The 17,805-nt window shown below is 41.9% G+C and overlaps 1 protein-coding gene across 2 annotated transcripts in view; it reads right to left on the bottom strand.

Moving 5' to 3' along the window:
- The window catches only part of LOC147905222 (ABC transporter A family member 7-like), a 73,142-nt gene extending 62,350 nt beyond the window's left edge, over positions 1-10,792 (bottom strand). For both annotated transcript variants that reach the window (XM_087393858.1, XM_087393935.1), the window contains exons 1-6: positions 10,639-10,792; positions 8,694-9,075; positions 8,487-8,563; positions 8,088-8,238; positions 7,816-7,935; positions 7,069-7,193 (exon numbers count right to left, since the gene is read on the bottom strand). In XM_087393858.1, the coding sequence (XP_087249984.1) occupies positions 7,069-7,193; positions 7,816-7,935; positions 8,088-8,238; positions 8,487-8,563; positions 8,694-9,075; positions 10,639-10,761 (978 nt within the window). In that variant the 5' untranslated portion in view covers positions 10,762-10,792. The remainder of the gene's footprint in view (positions 1-7,068; positions 7,194-7,815; positions 7,936-8,087; positions 8,239-8,486; positions 8,564-8,693; positions 9,076-10,638) is intronic.
- Between the last annotated feature and the right edge of the window lie 7,013 nt (positions 10,793-17,805).

The raw sequence follows: 17,805 nt of genomic DNA, 5'->3' as shown, positions 1-17,805 counted from the left end.
GTTGGTGTACTAGCTTTGCACCTTCTATCAAGGGGATCCAATACTAACACATTGTTAGACTCAAAGAAAAGATCTTGTATACTTTACAATTGGGAGGGCCCACTGCTTGGCTTATTTTGACCGTACAAGGCACTTGCCACCTCCTCAATTCCCAAGTTCAATTCTTGAACAAGCTCAAGGGCAATTGTCTCGGTTCCTGTTCACCTTCTCAATTCTCCATGAAGTGTTCCAAAGAGGGTCTTCTATTTAGCAATCTATTCGGCTCGATGGACCTGCTTGACATTTGTTGTTGCAGCTTGGAATAGATCAATCTCTCTTATTGGGAAACTATTGAGTTCCATCAGGTGTGTCTCCATGTCCTATGGGAATTGGTCATTAACTTTCAACTCTCGGAACCTGTAAGCTTTGTGAATCTTGCTTGGATTGGTAGGTATCTGAATCTCAATATCTTCTATCCCAATAGTCATCATCTCGGTACCCTAGTCGTGAATTCAGTACTTTTCAACCATGTTCTACCCAGCAACTACAAGGGGTAGGCGCTCTTCCATGACAATGACGATTAAGCCCACTTATATTGACTTCATACCCCTTTTAGAGGATCGTGCTGCCCTTGTCACCCGCTCACTACACGAGGCTGCCATTCGCGCCTTTCCCCACACCACCCGCTCCACCTGCCCACCATCCCCTGGAACCGTACCCTGTAATAGTTGGTACGATGATGAGTGCAAGGCCTTACGCCGTCAACTCAGATTCGAAACCAAAAACAGTCTTCCGAGCGCACCAGATATGCTACGTGAATACCGTAGACTGGTACGAAGGAAGAAACTAGACTTCGTTCGTCGAAACGAGGAGGAGCTACTGAACATTTTGTTTAGTAACTCTAAGGACTTCTGGCAGAGATTTCTAGAAGGACGGTCTCCTCCGCCACTCACTGACACCCAGATCTGGTTTGATTATGCACGCACACTTTATGACATCCCAAATCAGCCAGGTCCCTAGCCTCTCACACATGCCTCGTCCCACATCCTGCACCCTCTTCACTAGAGGAGGGGTAAAGGATGCTATAATGAAACTTCATAAAGGCCGAGCGAAGGATCATGAGGGACTATGTACTGAGTTCATTGCATATGGGATTAACCTCCTAGCCCCGATCTTAGCAAAGCTTTTTAATGAAGCGGTTTGTTTGGGATTTCCACACACTTGGACCATTAACAGTATCTCACCGATCCACAAGGCAGGAAATCCCATGAGCCTAGAGAACTACAGGACCATTATGATTGGACATGTCCTGTCCAAGATTTATGCATCAGTACTTGACTCCGAGGTTAGCAGACTTGCAGAGTGTCAAGGACTCAGAGCAGCAGGACAGGCTGGATTCCGGCGTGATCATGGAACCATGGACCACATTCTAAAGAAGAATGAGTCCATCTAAGACTTTGTGTTGAGGATGCGAGCTCTAATCAACCAACTCGGTAGTCTCCTTAATGATAAGACCATGAGAATATGGCTATAAAGATCCAACAGTCCATATTGCATGAGCAAAGCTTGTAGAACTGCTTGACTTTGGTTCCGAGCACGCCACTGAGAAGGAAATCCCCAACTCAGTTTCACCATTGAGTGTCCAACAGCAGCCAGAGGAGTAGAGCAAAGATGATGCCACCAATGTGTGGAAAATTTTTGGTTTTGAAGATTATTATCAGCTTGAACAGCTACTTCTATTGGCCCCCTACTATCACAATTGGGTTATATACGAAAAACAACATAGACTAATTTAATTAAGCTAATTCTAGCCTACATAACCATACCATTGTAATATTCCTACAAATCCTGCCTCAATGGTATGGCTAAAGGAATTTGGACATGTCTCAACAGTACCTAAGGTATCTAAAGTACCATGATTGCACAAATTCATCCATAAGGTTATAGCAACCTATGGGGGTACAAAAATATAACAATGTCATTTTATAACCCCCCTTGACATAGGTTGTGTGCCCCTCATCCCCAAGCCTTCTCAATGATGTACAAAGACTTCTGTGGAGAGGCTCTTGCTGAAGATATCCGCCACATCGTCCTTGGATGGAAATAGATAAGGTCGATGAAACCATCTCAATACAACCCCTGATATAATGATCTTGATTTTCAATGTGCTTAATGCGAGGATGAAAAACAGGATTATTTGCAATGGCAATGTAACTTTGATTGGAGTGGCCACACGAGAACTGATGGAAAGATAGATACACGATGCCAGATGTCACATGCACCCCTGCACTAGGGTGCATATTATGAGCCATAGTCTAGGGACGAGTCAGGCACAAGCTATGTAGGTCCATTCCCAGCCTAAGTTAACTAGTACCCATTGGAGAACTGCGTAGGATTAGCTGTGTCAAGCCTAGGTTAGGTAGGCCCAATGGCCAGCCTTAGGGCTGCCAAAATGGGCCAGACTAGGCAGCCTTTTATAGGCCAACCTGGTCGTCTAGGTCGGCCCAATTGGGCTTACCAAGTAAGCCCTTGGATGTCTGCCCCTAATTGGTGAGGGTTTGGAGCTTATTCAATGCATGGAGCAAGGCTGGAACTGTGCGTGGCAGCAGGCTGAAAATGTAGGAGGATAAGGCCAGGGCTGAATGTTGGAAACAGAAAGCGTAGGCCCTTTTTATAGGGCCTCGTCAGGCCCAACACTGGCCGATCTGGTCACATAGCAGTGGTGTACCTTGGACAGCAGCAAGTGGAGGCATATCTGGGCCTGTTTCAGTAGCCTTTCCTCAGTCTTTCTCATTCTTGTTGGAACTCGAATGCAATTACCACGTTTTACCAGCACATCTTGTAGTGTTAGCCACCACGGACGTAGTTGATGAGAGCCACCACCACCGGGTAGTAATTACCACAAACATAAAATATCAATTGCTTTACATAACATGACAAGATTTCAAAAGGCTCTCTCAGTCAGTACTGGAATGAAGCGACACAATATCAAGATGAAATGAAAGCAAACCCACACTATGATATTCAAAAAGAAGGAGCTCATCCCGACTGGGCTTTCAACTCATTACAAAGATCAGTTCTAACTACCTAGCATCTGCCAGCCAGCCCAAAAGATCCTATGGAGTTGCTGACAGAAATCTCGAAGGCGACACGTACAACTCAATAAAAACACTCTCACCTATACTACCAGGACCTGCACAGTCGAAAAAGAAATTGAAGGGTCACAAGCCTCCGTCTATGTAAGAGCCACCAGAGCCGTCGCCTTTGTGCATGAAATTGCCTTGCCAATCAACTGACACTTGGACGCCTTGAATTGCCCAGCCAATGGATGTTATTCGAGTTTCATGGTCCAATCACCTCACGAGGTTTGTCACCCCCTTCACAATCATAGTCTTTACCATGAAGCATTAAAAGACCTCTAAGGGTCACACAGACAAAATCCTCCCATGAACTGAGGAGGGAACGCAGTACAATCATCTAGTAGAAGACGTCCACATAGTATGCTAAGCTAAAAACCACTGAAAGAGACCAAAAAAGGCTACCACCCAGACAGGCACGCCGCAGGACCGTCATCTGCAACACCCGCAATCTCCTCTGCAGGTGGAGCGTCTTCAACTAGATATGCCCTCTCCTTATGTTGCATATCGAATGCCTTTTTATAACAACATATGTCGCCCTGTCCCTCTTTACCACAATAAGAACATCTCAGAATCTCCTTACCCTTGTTGCTGACTTTCTTTCCAGTACCCTTCTTCTCTATTCTGTTCGCTGCATAAGTTGGCTCTCCAACGTGGAAGCTTGTGCTCATACATCTTTCCTCGCTCAATAACATAGATGAAACCAAATCAATGAACTCGAGTTCATCAGAACCCACACTAAGTATTTGAACCAATGCGGGATATTCATGGGAAATCGCCAAGGGGAGTATTGCCTTTGTGTCTTCCTAGTCTACGTTAGACCCTAGCACATTCAACTGTTTTAGCAAATACTGAAACCTATTTAAGCACCTACCAAGGGTCTCGGAATTGCCCATCTTGAAACTGAAAACCTCATGTTTTAGAAATAATTTTAAATGCTTCATCTTATGTCCAAAGAGTGTTTCCACAATGGTCCAGTTCTCTACCGCATTCTTAGTGACGTCGATATGATGAAACTAATCCTCGCCCAAAGCTTTTCCAAAAATTCCAACTACTTTTTCATTTCGTTGCTTCCATAATGATATCTTCTCTGGCTCATTCTCCTTTGGCTTCTTTTCGGTTCCTAACAGAATGCTCCATAGGGTTTTCTGCATGAGATGCAGACGAGTCGAGTTGCCATGCAGCGAAGTTTCTACCATCAAACTTAAATAAAGAACTCTCCATCTTCTCTTTACTCCAAGAATCCATCATAGTGTTACCGTCAATCACCCCGACCCTCTCAAAGCAACTTTAATGTCAAAAAACTCTTGGATGAACCCAGCAAGCTCTCACAGACACTCAACGCACTGCTCTGATACTAATTGTTGGAACTCGAATGCAATTACCAGTTTTACCAGCACATAAAATATCGATTGCTTTACATAAAATGACAAGCTTTCAAAAGGCTCTCTCACTCAGTACTTGAATGAAGCAACACAATATCAAGATGAAATGAAGACAAACCTGCACTACCATATTCAAAAGAAGGAGCTCATCCCGACCGGGCTTTTTGCTCATTACAAAGACTAGTTCTAACAACCCAGCATCTACCAGCCAGCCCAAAAGATCCTACAGAGCTGCTGACAGAAGAATCGATGTCTACATCTCAAAGGTGACACATACAACTCAATAAAAACACCCTCACCTATACTACTATGATCAGCGCAGTTTAAAGAAGAAACTAAAGCCTTCGTCTCTGTAGGAGCCACCAGAACCGTCACCTTCATGCAAGAAACCGCCTTCCCAATCAAGGATGCCTTGAATTGCCCAGCCAATGGATGCTATTCCAGTTGCATGGTCCAATCAACCCACGAGGTTTGTTGTCACACCCTTCACAACCATAGTCTTTACCACAAAGCATTAAAAGACCTCCGAGGGTCACACAGCCAACAATTCTCATTCTCAGCTCTCATGCTCAGTCTCTGACTCACATAGAACCTGCATGCCTGTGGGCAGCACAATCTTCATTCTCAGCCTCGCAGAGTGGTCTACATTGACAGTGTGGAAAGCATTGAGGCTCGATCATTGGCTAAAGCTGTTTCTCAGGTTTTTGGTCTTTGTTTGGCATTCCCAGGTCTCTCCTCAGAGTTGCAACCTTTTTCTTTTTAGAAGAGTGTTTTCGACATCGTATTTTCAGTTCTGTATGTTAAAAGAAATTCTCCTACATGCTGTAGGAGGGGGCCCTCAATGGGTACAGGGACACAACTGGTTGTATGGCTCCTTTGATCTGTCTCTACGTGTTAGAAATGCCACTGCCCCACCTGTGAGCCCCCGATTGGAGGGACAAGGGGGCAGGAGACTATAGGGGGGAAAAGGACTGAGGGTACCTGGCTGAGTGGAGAATTGCGTCAGCAGCCTGCGTGGAGGATTGCCCCAGCACCATGTGGGGGGCATATGCAGCAGTACCAGTACCAGCCAGCAGCAGCACAAAAGCCCAACATATGGGGCCTTATATAGGCCAGGAGGCTGACCCAGAAACCGACCAAGGGGCGGCCATTTAGGCCCCTTCAGAGGTTGGTGCAATTGGCTGCAGCCGACTGGCCTGGTCAGCCATGTTAAGGGCAGCAGGCCCTCCTATAAAAAGGGCTCCACTCCTCCCTCATTTATCATCACCTGCACAGACTTGCCTTGCACCAGCAAGCGCACAGGGAGAGGAGTAGACGCAGGAGTTGGTCCAGCATCTCGTGGCTGGTTGTATGCTCATCTTTGAGCTTTTGTTCGCCCACATCTGTGGATGAATACATATCTGAGTTTTGCTATCTTTCTCTCCCCTCCTCTTTGAGTGTTGTTTGAGCTGCGATCGGGAGTGTGAGGAGTGAGTGATTCTATCCTCTATTTCCAACAATACGCCCCTCTCCCCTCTCTGTGGTGCACATTGAATTACGACTCGCTAGAGGTTTAAAGAAGATCTTGCTGCAATTCACATGATCATAAACCATTGCATGTGACACTGGAAGTCCATTGTATTAAGGGGCAAACATAGCCCATAAGTTACTAATAGATAAGTGTCTGGATGAAACTTGAAAGCATAGCTATGTGTGTCAAGTAGTTAGTGTGTGCAACAATCTTTAGGAGCCTTCTAAACTCGAAGCTCTGAACATCATTTAGCATCTGAACCAGATGGAAGAGCATCTGTGTGATCAACCCTCTCATCTTAGGCAAGTGCCTCTGCTTAAAAAGTTGCAAGCCACCGGACTTCAAAACTCCTACTCAGATTCAAGAAGAGCTTGCGAAGCGGATTCCTACACTAGGGCTTGGAATCAAAACTATTGCCAAGGTGGCCACATGCGCGCCTCTTTATGATCACTCCCACATGCAGGTTCTGGGCAAGCAGGTTCCGTTGCTTAACATCATTAGAAAACTCAAGAGACTTGTCTTTGTAATAGGTTTAGTATCAAATGAGGTAACAAGAATGGTAATACAAAATCTATGTTAGTCTACTATGTTACGTTAGTGTACTTCTTGAAAAGCCTAGGCTTTTTATTCTATTTCTTTCCAGCCTACTTATTTTCAGCCATGAATATAGTTTCATTCATGAGTTAAATTCTATAGATTGAGAGGATGAATTATTACATAGTATCGTCCTCGTGACTAGCTTTTAGCTAAACAGCTTGATTTTTTGTATACAAGTAACATGGACTTATTAACACATGTCTCTATTTTGTAACATCAGTATTCCCATGTTTTAATTAGATTCCCATCTTTCTTGCAACTTTCTGAATGCTTAATACGAAACAGACATGTTGATTCAAACCATTTGATACCTCTAGAACAAAACCTGGATCCCAACAGATTGTAAGTGGTTTACGTCAGACCTATAGTTGTTAGATCAAGGATTTGTTAATTTAATAGATGAATATAATCATTGAAGAAACAAAAACTGATCATCAAAATTCATAAAAGAGAAACATACCAGATTCATTGAGCGAGAAACTCGAACTAATCCAGGAGGTCCATTTCCCGTGTCATTCTTATATGTGGCATTGTATCCAATGGTCACATCAAATTTCTTTGCCATTGTCGATCCAAAATCATATGCTGAAATTTCAATTCAATATAATAAGTTCAATTTAAATTTGTAGTGACTCAAAGCAGCAATTTTAATCTATCATCTACCTAGATGAATCCACGAACATTCCCAAACTCATCCTCTAAAAACACAACATAGTGCAGTTTCAATCTCACAAGAGTCACTCATAAGATTGAGAACCATAAACTCCATCATGCATAGCAGGGACTAGCTAGTATGACATCCCCACTGACGTCATCAGCGCCCAACAGTGGGTGTAGACCATAGTATAAAAGTATGCTCTCACACATACAAATCCACACACCCACACATACTTGAGCATCCATTTATACAAAGTCTTCGTACTGAGTTTCTGTCGGCACTCCGGAGGTGAAGGGCAAACTCAGCCATGATGAAGGCTAGCACTAAAGGAGAAGGCTAATCAAAAAGTAGTCCAAATCTCTTCATTCAAGCTACAACTGCTTGTGAAGTCTAAACGATTGCATTTTAGTCTCTCCCAAACGAGCATCTATATCTAAATCTAGCTGGTAGGGCAACGCACCATTTAAGATAGAAAGAATTATCGCAATACCAACAGGCTGCAACTTGGATCTCATTTTAATCTATCATCTCTCAAAATATGAAACTCACCTACAGAAATTTCATTGATCTCATTGCTTGGATTGCCCTTGCGAAACCCTTGATAGAGCTCAGTATTTATGGTGTTGTAGCTGTCTCTCCACAAGATTCTTGTTTCGAGGCAATGAATGACTGAATCAATTAGCCATGCGTAAGCTGAAAAGGAATTGTTCGTAAAGGATCCAATTTGCAAAATCTATATGGAAATGAGATACTTTCCTGCTCTTCATGTATCTTTTCAGTCTCATTGTAAAATTAAATATCGACTGCAAAGGATAATTTACCAGTAGATAACAATTCTGTTCCCAGTGGAAATGATACTGGGACGCCACCAGAAGGCAGTACTGAACAATTTGATGGGAGCACAAATAAATCTTGAATGGAAAGTAATGCAGGTTCGATATAATTGGAGGAATAGGGCCATGTTGTTGTTCCCTGAAGTTTAATGGTTATGATTTTACAAGTCATTAATCATTACAAGTTTTGTTGCACCCACACAGCATAACTAGTATTCAAACTGGACGACTTTCTAGCATATCCTCAGTGTACAGCCAACTCCAATGCCGATAATAGACCAATGTTTTGTTGCACCCACACAGCAGCATGCAGGAATTTCTAATGCATCTTCGGTGTAGAGATGATTCCAAAATCTTTTTTTGTTCCAAATATGCAAATATACTCACGGGAGTAATATCTGACAGAATCTCCAGAGGATCTGACAAGCTAGGAACTGACCCATGCAAGAGAAGTGATGCCATGGCTGTCATTACACATTAAGAAATGAGATTGAGTAGCTTCAAATCTTCTGTCAAGTTTTTCCCACTACATATCAAAATATAAAGTACAGTAACAGTAAATTGACACAGCAGAAACATTATAATCGTGCATACCTTGAGCAAATGACTTGTTCTGTCCTGTATAAAGAAATGTTACAGGGCAAGAATCATTTCCCCGGCAAGAAGAAACCGGCAATCCTGGAAACTCTGACTCAAATTGGTCAACTGCACGGTACTGAGATGCAGGTATTTGCAAAAATGCAGGCCATTCTGGAGGCGATGGAATAGCACAGCTGTCTGCTTGAATTTGGGTAGAATATTGTATTCCACATTGCTTCTGGCAACCTGAGGTGCCATTTGAGTGCACACACTGACAACCACATTGATAGTTTGAGCCGGAAAAGACTGCATTGATAGCCACTTGAATCACAAGGAGGAGGATGCATAGAAGAATCGGGACATAGATGAGGCAAGCGTTTGTCTTCACATTTCGCTTCTGCGGGATACCAAAAAAAACCTGAAGATGTTTTCTTGATTGCTGAAGCCAAGAATAATGATAATTATCATCAACTAGTTATCAAGCTCTTATGCATTGTTGAATAAATCCAGTCTCATTGGGAAGAATAAGAAGGTGGATCCTTTGTTTGCAAGAATTTGACTTAGACCTATCAAGGATATCTTTAGGGATGTAGCTACTCGTGTTGAAGATGATTATCCTTTTTTGGGTAACCTCGACACTAGATAAATGTTTGTTTGCTGTGGAGTACTTCCCACCATGTCATGCCAACATACTTCATCTTTTGTCCACTGGAGAGTTTCTCCAAGGACTGACTCCACCAAGAAGAGGAAATGCATCGTTCAAGCTGCCCCTTTCAAATCGATTGCAAGGCAGTTATACAAGCTAGGAAAGGATCACATCTTGAGACAGTGCGTGCTCCAGCAGAAAATTCAGTCGATCCTGGACGAGGCTCATGCTGGTATGAGTGAAGCACTGGAGGTCACATGTCTCCAAAAGCCACTGCCGAGAAGATCATGCGAGCTAGATTTTGGTGGACCACGTTCTAGGACAATCATGTACATGTGTGCAAAAGTGACTCTTGTCAAGGAGCAAGGCCCCAAACATGAGTGTCTACCCCTCAAACCATTTAGCCCCATACCATCATACTATCACTCAGGTTTGGATTTTGTGGAGCCAATCACTTGTGTCACAAGACGGGGGCTGACGTATATATTGGTCCCCAAAAACTATGGTAGCAAGTGGGTAGAGGCCACGGCAATATCAACATGCACTACCCAAGTAGTGGCCACGTTCCCATATTATCAGATAATCTCTAGGTTGAGTGCCCAGTGGAATAGATGACTGATCAAGCATCCCATTTCTTAAATGAAATCATTAGCACACTCGGCACACAACTCAAATTATCCTAAAACTGTCCACTCCATATTATCCAAAAAGTGTCCATTCCATATTATCCTCGTGGCACTAGCCTAGCTGAGAGCAACAATAAAATTATTTGTGGCATCATGGCTACACTTTTCCTGAATTGCCTGGAGATTGGGATCCTTTACTCCCAGCCACTTTGTTACAAAGCTAGCACCAAGTATGAGTTCCACATGGAAACTACCAAGGACAACTTGCATTGCGGGATCTGGGAGCACCCCCGGGAGGCAGTGTTTGCTCAACAAGTATGGCAGAATGCATGGCATGATGAGAACCCCTCTTCATCATTACGAAGATTGTTGGGAGTGGCAGAGTTTATTTGGCCACAATGGAGGGCAAGATGCTAAAGGCAGCTGCGAATGGATCACACATAAAAAAGTATCATGCTTAGTAAGGAGGTTCATTTACGTTGCTCATACAGGAAATTCAGCAAAGACAACTGGAGTCATTCTAATGGCATTCAAATTACTTAGCAATTCTGTCAGATGACGAATCAGTTTTTACATGATTCGTTCCTTGAAATTGTTATTGTATCGACCAAAGATCTAAAATTAAAAGATCGTTTCATGGCACTTCTGTCCTGCCAGCTAAAGGCGCTGCAAAAGAAGGCGCAAAAACCTGGAATGTGAGGTTTTTCCGGAGCAGAGCATTGGCCTGAGTTCCGAAGCTAGTGACCTGTTGGGAAGGGCGCGGGCTCTGGCGAGGGCTAGTGATAGAGGAAGAAGCGCGGACCATCTCCATGGAAAGGAGATTGGGGAGCAATGACGAGAGTGAAAAGAAGGCGAGGGGAGCACAACGACGGACAAGTAAGCTAAGAGCGCTGCAAAAAGTGCACACAGCGACATCACCCACGTCATCCTGAAGCTGGCGGATCTTGCAGCGTAAGCAAAGCACCTCCCGACGTGCATATCTTGGAAGTCTCGACTTTCTCGTCCTCGAAGCCTCACAAGTCAACAACCACTCCTTTCTCATCCCTACAGGCTGGCTACAGTCACGCTGAGCGATAACAATCACCATTCCCCACCACCTTCACGTTGCGTAGCATAGAGCAACGAAGCGCTACGTGGCTTAGCTTGGGACGATGCATTTTCATCGCCGTCCTTACGAAGATGCCTATATCTATTTCCAAGACTTTTTATTGAACATATTAAAAATTAACCTATGGAAAAAATATATTAAACCATGGACAAACATAGGTTAAATAGCCTCCATGGGCCAAAACAAACATTTTTAAGTTTATGTCTACATTATATTTGAATTGCATTTGAGCACATTGCAGTCCTTATGAAGATGCCTATGTCTATTTCCAAGACTTTTTATTGAACATATTAAAAATTAACCTATGCAAAAAATATATTAAACCATGGACAAACATAGGTTAAATAGCCTCCATGGGCCAAAACAAACATTTTTAAGCTTATGTCTACATTATATTTGAAATTCAAGAGGGTATTTGAGAACCCATAATATTTCCTTTCACACACTTGAGCTCTACCACTAAGCTATAGAGTAATACGAGTAGCATGACCTATGTATGACGAGGCTAGGGACACCTTGAAATAGATTATGCATTTCCTAATGCATCCATTGAAGGAACTTGTTCCAATCTTCTCTCAATTCATCTAAGTGCGAGGGCACATAATGTAGGATCGAGCTCATTGAAACATATGTTAAGTTTTGGGACATTTCCTGGTGTCATTGAAAATTCTACTTTGCTTTGTCTCTTTCAGATCCCCCCTCCCATTATGTACAACCATCACTCTCATCCAACCACTTTTTTCTCTAACGATCAACACGCTCATTACTGCTCAAATTGCTCTCTTCAAGAATGATTGAGATGCTACATACTAAAAAGAATTCCAAAACAACGCCTCCTGATTGCCCTTTCCAACTTAACATCACACCCACATCCCATGCCTACACATGTCCTAGCTCCCTACACCCTCTTACCACATTGGGCACCTAGTACCATTTGGTTCTTCAAGCCGTTGTTCTTTGTTCTTGTGGTCACCCATTATGTAGAATGGAAGACATGTTAACAAAGCACTATCAAGCTTTTGCAAGAATTCCCTACCATCCACACTTATGCTCACTCATTGGATTCCTCCTTACTAATGCTATGGAGTCACTTTCCCTCAATACTTCGACATAACATGAACCAATATGTTAAGCTTGGATACCCTCACCTCATCACACAATTTTGAATGGTACTACTCAACACCCTCATGATCTACATTTTGTTAAAGACCATTATCTTGGGCCCCAAGATTTGTGGTAGCTTTGCGTTCACCTTTAATTTGATTTAGTGGGTGCCCCAACTCTATTCCGAAGTTCTATTCTTTGCCATCGCATTGTATGTCATTTAGATCTAGGTGTGTCTATGTCATTAATTACGCTTGCTTTATGCTTGGTACCTTCTCTCTTTTTATGGGACACTCTAAGCGATCGAGGCCTCATGCAACACCAACATAAGGACGTCCAAAATTTAAAGCTAGCACCAAATCATAACTAATGGTTCACAATCCACATGAGCTTAATCGCCTTTGGTAAGAAGCCCAAATCAAACACTCTTGAGGTCCATCCTCCATCTAGAACATATTGTGGTAGCTCTTGATATTGTGATTGATGATTTGGGACATCCCTCTCCCCTTGCTACTTCTAGTGCAATCTTGACCTTGATCTACCATGGGAGAGCTCCTGTTCCCCCTACTCCTTTTGCTCTCTCATCATGTGACCATGTAGCATCCCATTCGGCATGAAATCGTAGACCAACATAGATCCTCTAATCTTCTTTGTTCACAATACTACAACCAACCACATAGCTTCTTCGCTGAAGGTTTCCCCAAGTACTTTGGCGTAAAGAAGTGATTATTGACTCACAAATGCTCTACTCCTTCTCTGCAAGGTGGATGTAGAATTCTATCCACCTCACCATCCTCACTGGAAGGGCAAATTTTGTAGTTGTCATCATGCATATGATGCTCCTCTATGAAGGCATCGAGAGGGGAGTTCATGGTGGTAGCTATGCTTCCCAGCAAGTGATGATTCCATTTCAAGGCCTGACAACCGTCCGAAACCTCAAAGTTCCTTTACAACAATTCTCCATTCTATGCACCATATTTGAGAGACTATCTGCTACTATTGCTACCTCAAAGCTCTATTACTTTAATGAAAGGTGCATCGCCATAGATTGCAACGAAGATTCGACTAGCCCATGTTCACCAAGCACCTGCCTATGGTTTCTCATTTTGTTGCCTATTTTGCAACTTTAAGTAGCAATGAATCATTTAGGAATTTTTGGCTTCCGTTTGCCGTATGCCTACTCTGAAGGAGCAATGGAGAAGCTTGACATCATCCTGAGCTTCAAGAGGTCGATTTGTAGACTTTTGTCTTGCAAGCTTTTGCAAATTTCGGCATCGACGACTTGTTCCAAATGATGATGTCCCAACCATCATAGAGAGCTCAAAAGAAGCATGAAGAACTCTTGTCAAGCTATCTGCTTGAGCATCTATAGCAACAAAAAGAAGACCCGTCGCACCTGAATTTAAAAATAGACTTAATACATCTATTCGGTTATTCATTTGTGAACTCCTAGAAGGTCCTGTCGATCTTTATTTACCATACTTAATAGTGTGGCATCATCAAACATAAGTAGAGGTCGTGCACAAAGATAGTTGCAGTGCCCACTATTGTGTTGCCAAACCAAATATACACCCTTTATCTCAATCGAAGTGATGCTAAATGTTGTTGCACCTCCATGGATCAGATCCCCAACTTTCTTCAATAGTCCAACTTCCACAAACTTTTCTACAATTCAACACTCAGTTTCAAGGCTCCATCCCATTCATCTCTTTGCCATGGACACCCAACAATTGCATTAGCGATAGTTAAAGATTCAAAATCTTTTGCATTCATCTCCTGCTTCTACTTGTGATGGGCAAAAATAGTAAAAAGTGATTAAAAATCGATTGACGAGGTTTTGATCTCAAAGCTACATCCTCCTTTAAGAAGAGTGATCAACAATAATATTTTGATTCGAGTGATCGACAGTAATATTTCGATTCTCCAATCTTCAAAGGAAAATGAGAAGAAGTTATATGCCATGCAATGCATCCTGTCCCTCCACCATCGTCGAATCATCTTCAGCTATGACATGAAATCTTGCACCTCTAATATGCCTACTGCGAATCATTTTATTGTTCCAAGATCCAATACCAGCTGCTTTATAGACAATTCCACTTCCTTGGCACTTGCCATGATGGAGAAACCCCTCCCCTCTTCCCCTTGTATCCCCCACCCCACTGTGCGCCACCTACTCAACCCTCCCCTCCCTCATGCGCCCTTCCTGTTAATGCAGAATGTCATTGTTGCTTGTCAATCACTAATCACGATTCACTGCTCATAACATTTATGTAAAATTGAGACACGCATCCAAGCTTCATCAATCCATTGCCCATGCTTCTTCCCTCTTATTATTTTAGTGCAAGAGATTTATTGTTGCAAGAGAATACGCAAGATGAGATGCAAGCATAGTTCAAGTGATCTGTTGTTGCACAGTTGCTTGTAGTCTCTTGACATCAACTTCCTCCACGATTCTACCTGTACACCCCTCGCATCCTCTCTCTCCATTTGCTATTCCAACCATCACTCAACTGCAACAATTTTAGGTGCTCTTTGCACCAATCCTCATGGATATGAATGTATTTCCTCTTGCGTGGAGCCTGTTTTCAGAGTGTCATTCCTAACAAAACCAAACTGCGTATCTGTACTATTGTCTGCCACCATTTTGGCAAAAGCTAGGCTTTAATGTTGGTAGCATCCCAATATCAATCGAATGAAATGGATGAACTTCTCGACTTGCCACTTGATCTGTGTTTCAGTGATGTAGGTATTGGAGGCTTGTAATGCAAACGTCAAAATGCCAAATGTCAATTGTCAATCATAGAATCTTCAAATGTAGATCGTTCATTCATCATTAAATAGTTCAATCGTTAAATGTTGACACGTGGACACCTCCTCAATCCTCCCTTTTTTTTCCCTTGTGCATGATTAATAGGTTAAAGATAGCATCCCTAAATATAAATATAATATTCTAGTCCATTTTCCTTCCTCTTTAAGGTTTCATGAGTGGTCCCTCCCTAATCTCACCTCTGTGGGTCCTTCTTCATCTCCAATATTCTTTAATTGATACTCCTTGCCTCCCCCCTTTATCCCTTAGTTTAATCATGGCCTTGCCATCTCCCTTTTTACCCCTCTTCTTTTCTACACAACTAATTAATAGGAATTTCTATTTTTTCAACATCTTGGGGACATACTTGTGCAAATTGGATTTATTAAAGTTAAAAAGAAAAGCTCCTTTTATTAGTCGATGTCCTAATGGATTTGCATTTTAACTTATCTTATTGTCATAGAGCTCATAATTACTAACTTAAAACATAATCTTATTTTTAATGATCTTGTTTTTTAGAGGGAAAAAATAATGAATGAAAGACACAACACAAGGTCCATCGGACCCAATCCTTGTTGCAAATATCAAGGGTATTGCTTTCATTACATGTCAATGAGGGCTAGAGGTTGACCCTTTCTTCTTTTTCATAAAAATACTTCTATTAAGTATGAAAAAAAACCCAAGAGCTGAGTGCTACTGCACTCAAACACACTCACATTCACAATATCATTCACACTCATACTCACAACCTCACAAACTCTCTCTCTCTCCTTCTTGTATTTCTTCTTCTCTTTCCTTTCTTGGTGATGCATGCACATGAGATGGACAAACCTCCAAAAGGTATCAAGTTGGCCTTGTATCTTGTGATTAATGAATGGCTACCCATTCATCCAATCCTCACCCCATTACATCAGCCCTGAGGACGTCCGTTTTTTCCAAAGGCAAGCTGTAACAATGACTTCAAAAGGACATGGAAGTTGAGAGCTCCAAAACCCTCTTTACATGCATCCATGTGTCCCACCCCTCTAGGACTTAAGCTTGTTGCCCTTCCTTTTAACCTCTATCTACACCTTTTCAACATTTGTTCATTAGGGAAAGTTTTTGCCAGTTGTATTTCATTCCCTTGGAGCTATAGTTATGGTGCTTCAAGCTAGCTCTTTAGTACAATTAATTCCATCAATTGGATAAAAAGTGAAAAAGAAAAACATATAAGGAAAAAATGTTTGAGACATCTAAGTTGGAAAATGCAACAACTAGAGTTTGCAAAAAATTTGACCAAATTTAAGAATTTTTAATGATATTGAGTTTGACAAACATAATATTGAAAAAAGATGTCAAATCCTAGGGCAATCCAGGTTTCAAGGTCGGTGTCCACTAACATGCCACCATCCAAACAAAGTAGGTATTAGAATATCATAGTTACATTTGGGTAGACAGGCACTAAGTAAATCTGATTCTTAGTCTTTGTCGAAGGATGCCCAAGAAGCTCTGTGTCAAAACATATGAGACATAGATTCCCTCGGAGCTAAACACCGATGACAAATAGCTGGAGTAATACGTCTGCATAATAAAAGCTATCCAATTGGAACAACCCCTAATAGAACATGCCATAGAAAGACCTGTTGTTGTAGAGAGACCTTGGAGTGCCAAATCTATTTCAATCTTTTTGTCCACCATTTGACTGGAGGATGCAAACACAAAATGTGATTAGCCTTGTTTGATGCCTAGGATGGAGACAATAAAACTTATATAAAGAGGAGACTCTTATATGAGATAGCTTCAAAGGACAAATGGACGAGTATACTAGAAGAAGAGTCCAATCCTAAACCCTGTCTTGAAGCTCTAAAGGTGGTACTAGCTGAAATGGTTAAAGCATCCGAGTAATGACGTGCCATACAGGACGATAGTGCATTGCCAAACCATATTTTCTAGTAGCCAAAGGGAAGGATAAAAGAGTGACATCATATGAATGACATTTGCCACAGAGGAAATCCCTTTTGAATTAAGAAAATAAGAGCATCTAGGCTCTTGTAAAGCTAATGGCTAAGAAAAAACCCTTAACCAATGGATGCTCTCAGCTCTCAAAGAGTTACCCTGCAAGGAATCCCGGCCATGCCAAGCCAGATGTGAGAGAATATGTTTCCAATCCAAAAACATTTGAGTAACAATAGGGTAACCTTGACCTTGCCTTCAATCTTGCCAACAGAAAATCCCATTGAGTGGGTTGCCAATAAACAAAAGCAGGAATAGTAAGTTGAAGAAGTAAGTAGTGCATCATTGCAACCCAAGGGTGATCACCATGTAGAAACAAACACACACAAATTTTGATTTTAATAATTGTATCTCACACACACAGACACTTATTTCTTTACCCGCACACACACTTGCTTTTTTTTTGTGAAACTAAGAAAATTATATTATGAAACATCCATTTTACAATAGGGCAGTGCTTGAGAAAAGAGCCAATGCCCTCTCCATCAGAAATAGTAAAAGAAAAGCAGAATGCAAGAAACATCCAAATCTTCCTCATGCAAGAAACACTTATACACATGTATACTTCCCCAACTATGAATTATTATTTTAGGTGCCCCCCATGAAATCTCTCCTTTGCACTCTCTTTTTAGCCACCCCATACACCAAGTCCACTAATCGTCACATACCTCCTCTAATCCCTTCTCAACCCATGCATTCATTTGCTCCTTACTCCATGTGTGACTTAAACTTTTTTTAAATTATCTAAGAATCCATATGGCTGTCTATATTCCTAGATAAAGTGATAACAAGCTGGGGAAAACATTAGGCTGGGATATATCTTCGACGGGTGGATAAAAAGTAAA

This window comes from Dipteris shenzhenensis, chromosome 1 (genome assembly GCF_047967505.1).
Source record: "Dipteris shenzhenensis isolate YYH24624 ecotype China chromosome 1, Dip_SZ_1.0, whole genome shotgun sequence".
NCBI classification, from domain to species: domain Eukaryota; kingdom Viridiplantae; phylum Streptophyta; class Polypodiopsida; order Gleicheniales; family Dipteridaceae; genus Dipteris; species Dipteris shenzhenensis.
Note: the sequence above shows the minus strand (reverse complement) of the source record. Positions and strands in the feature narration are given on the sequence as shown.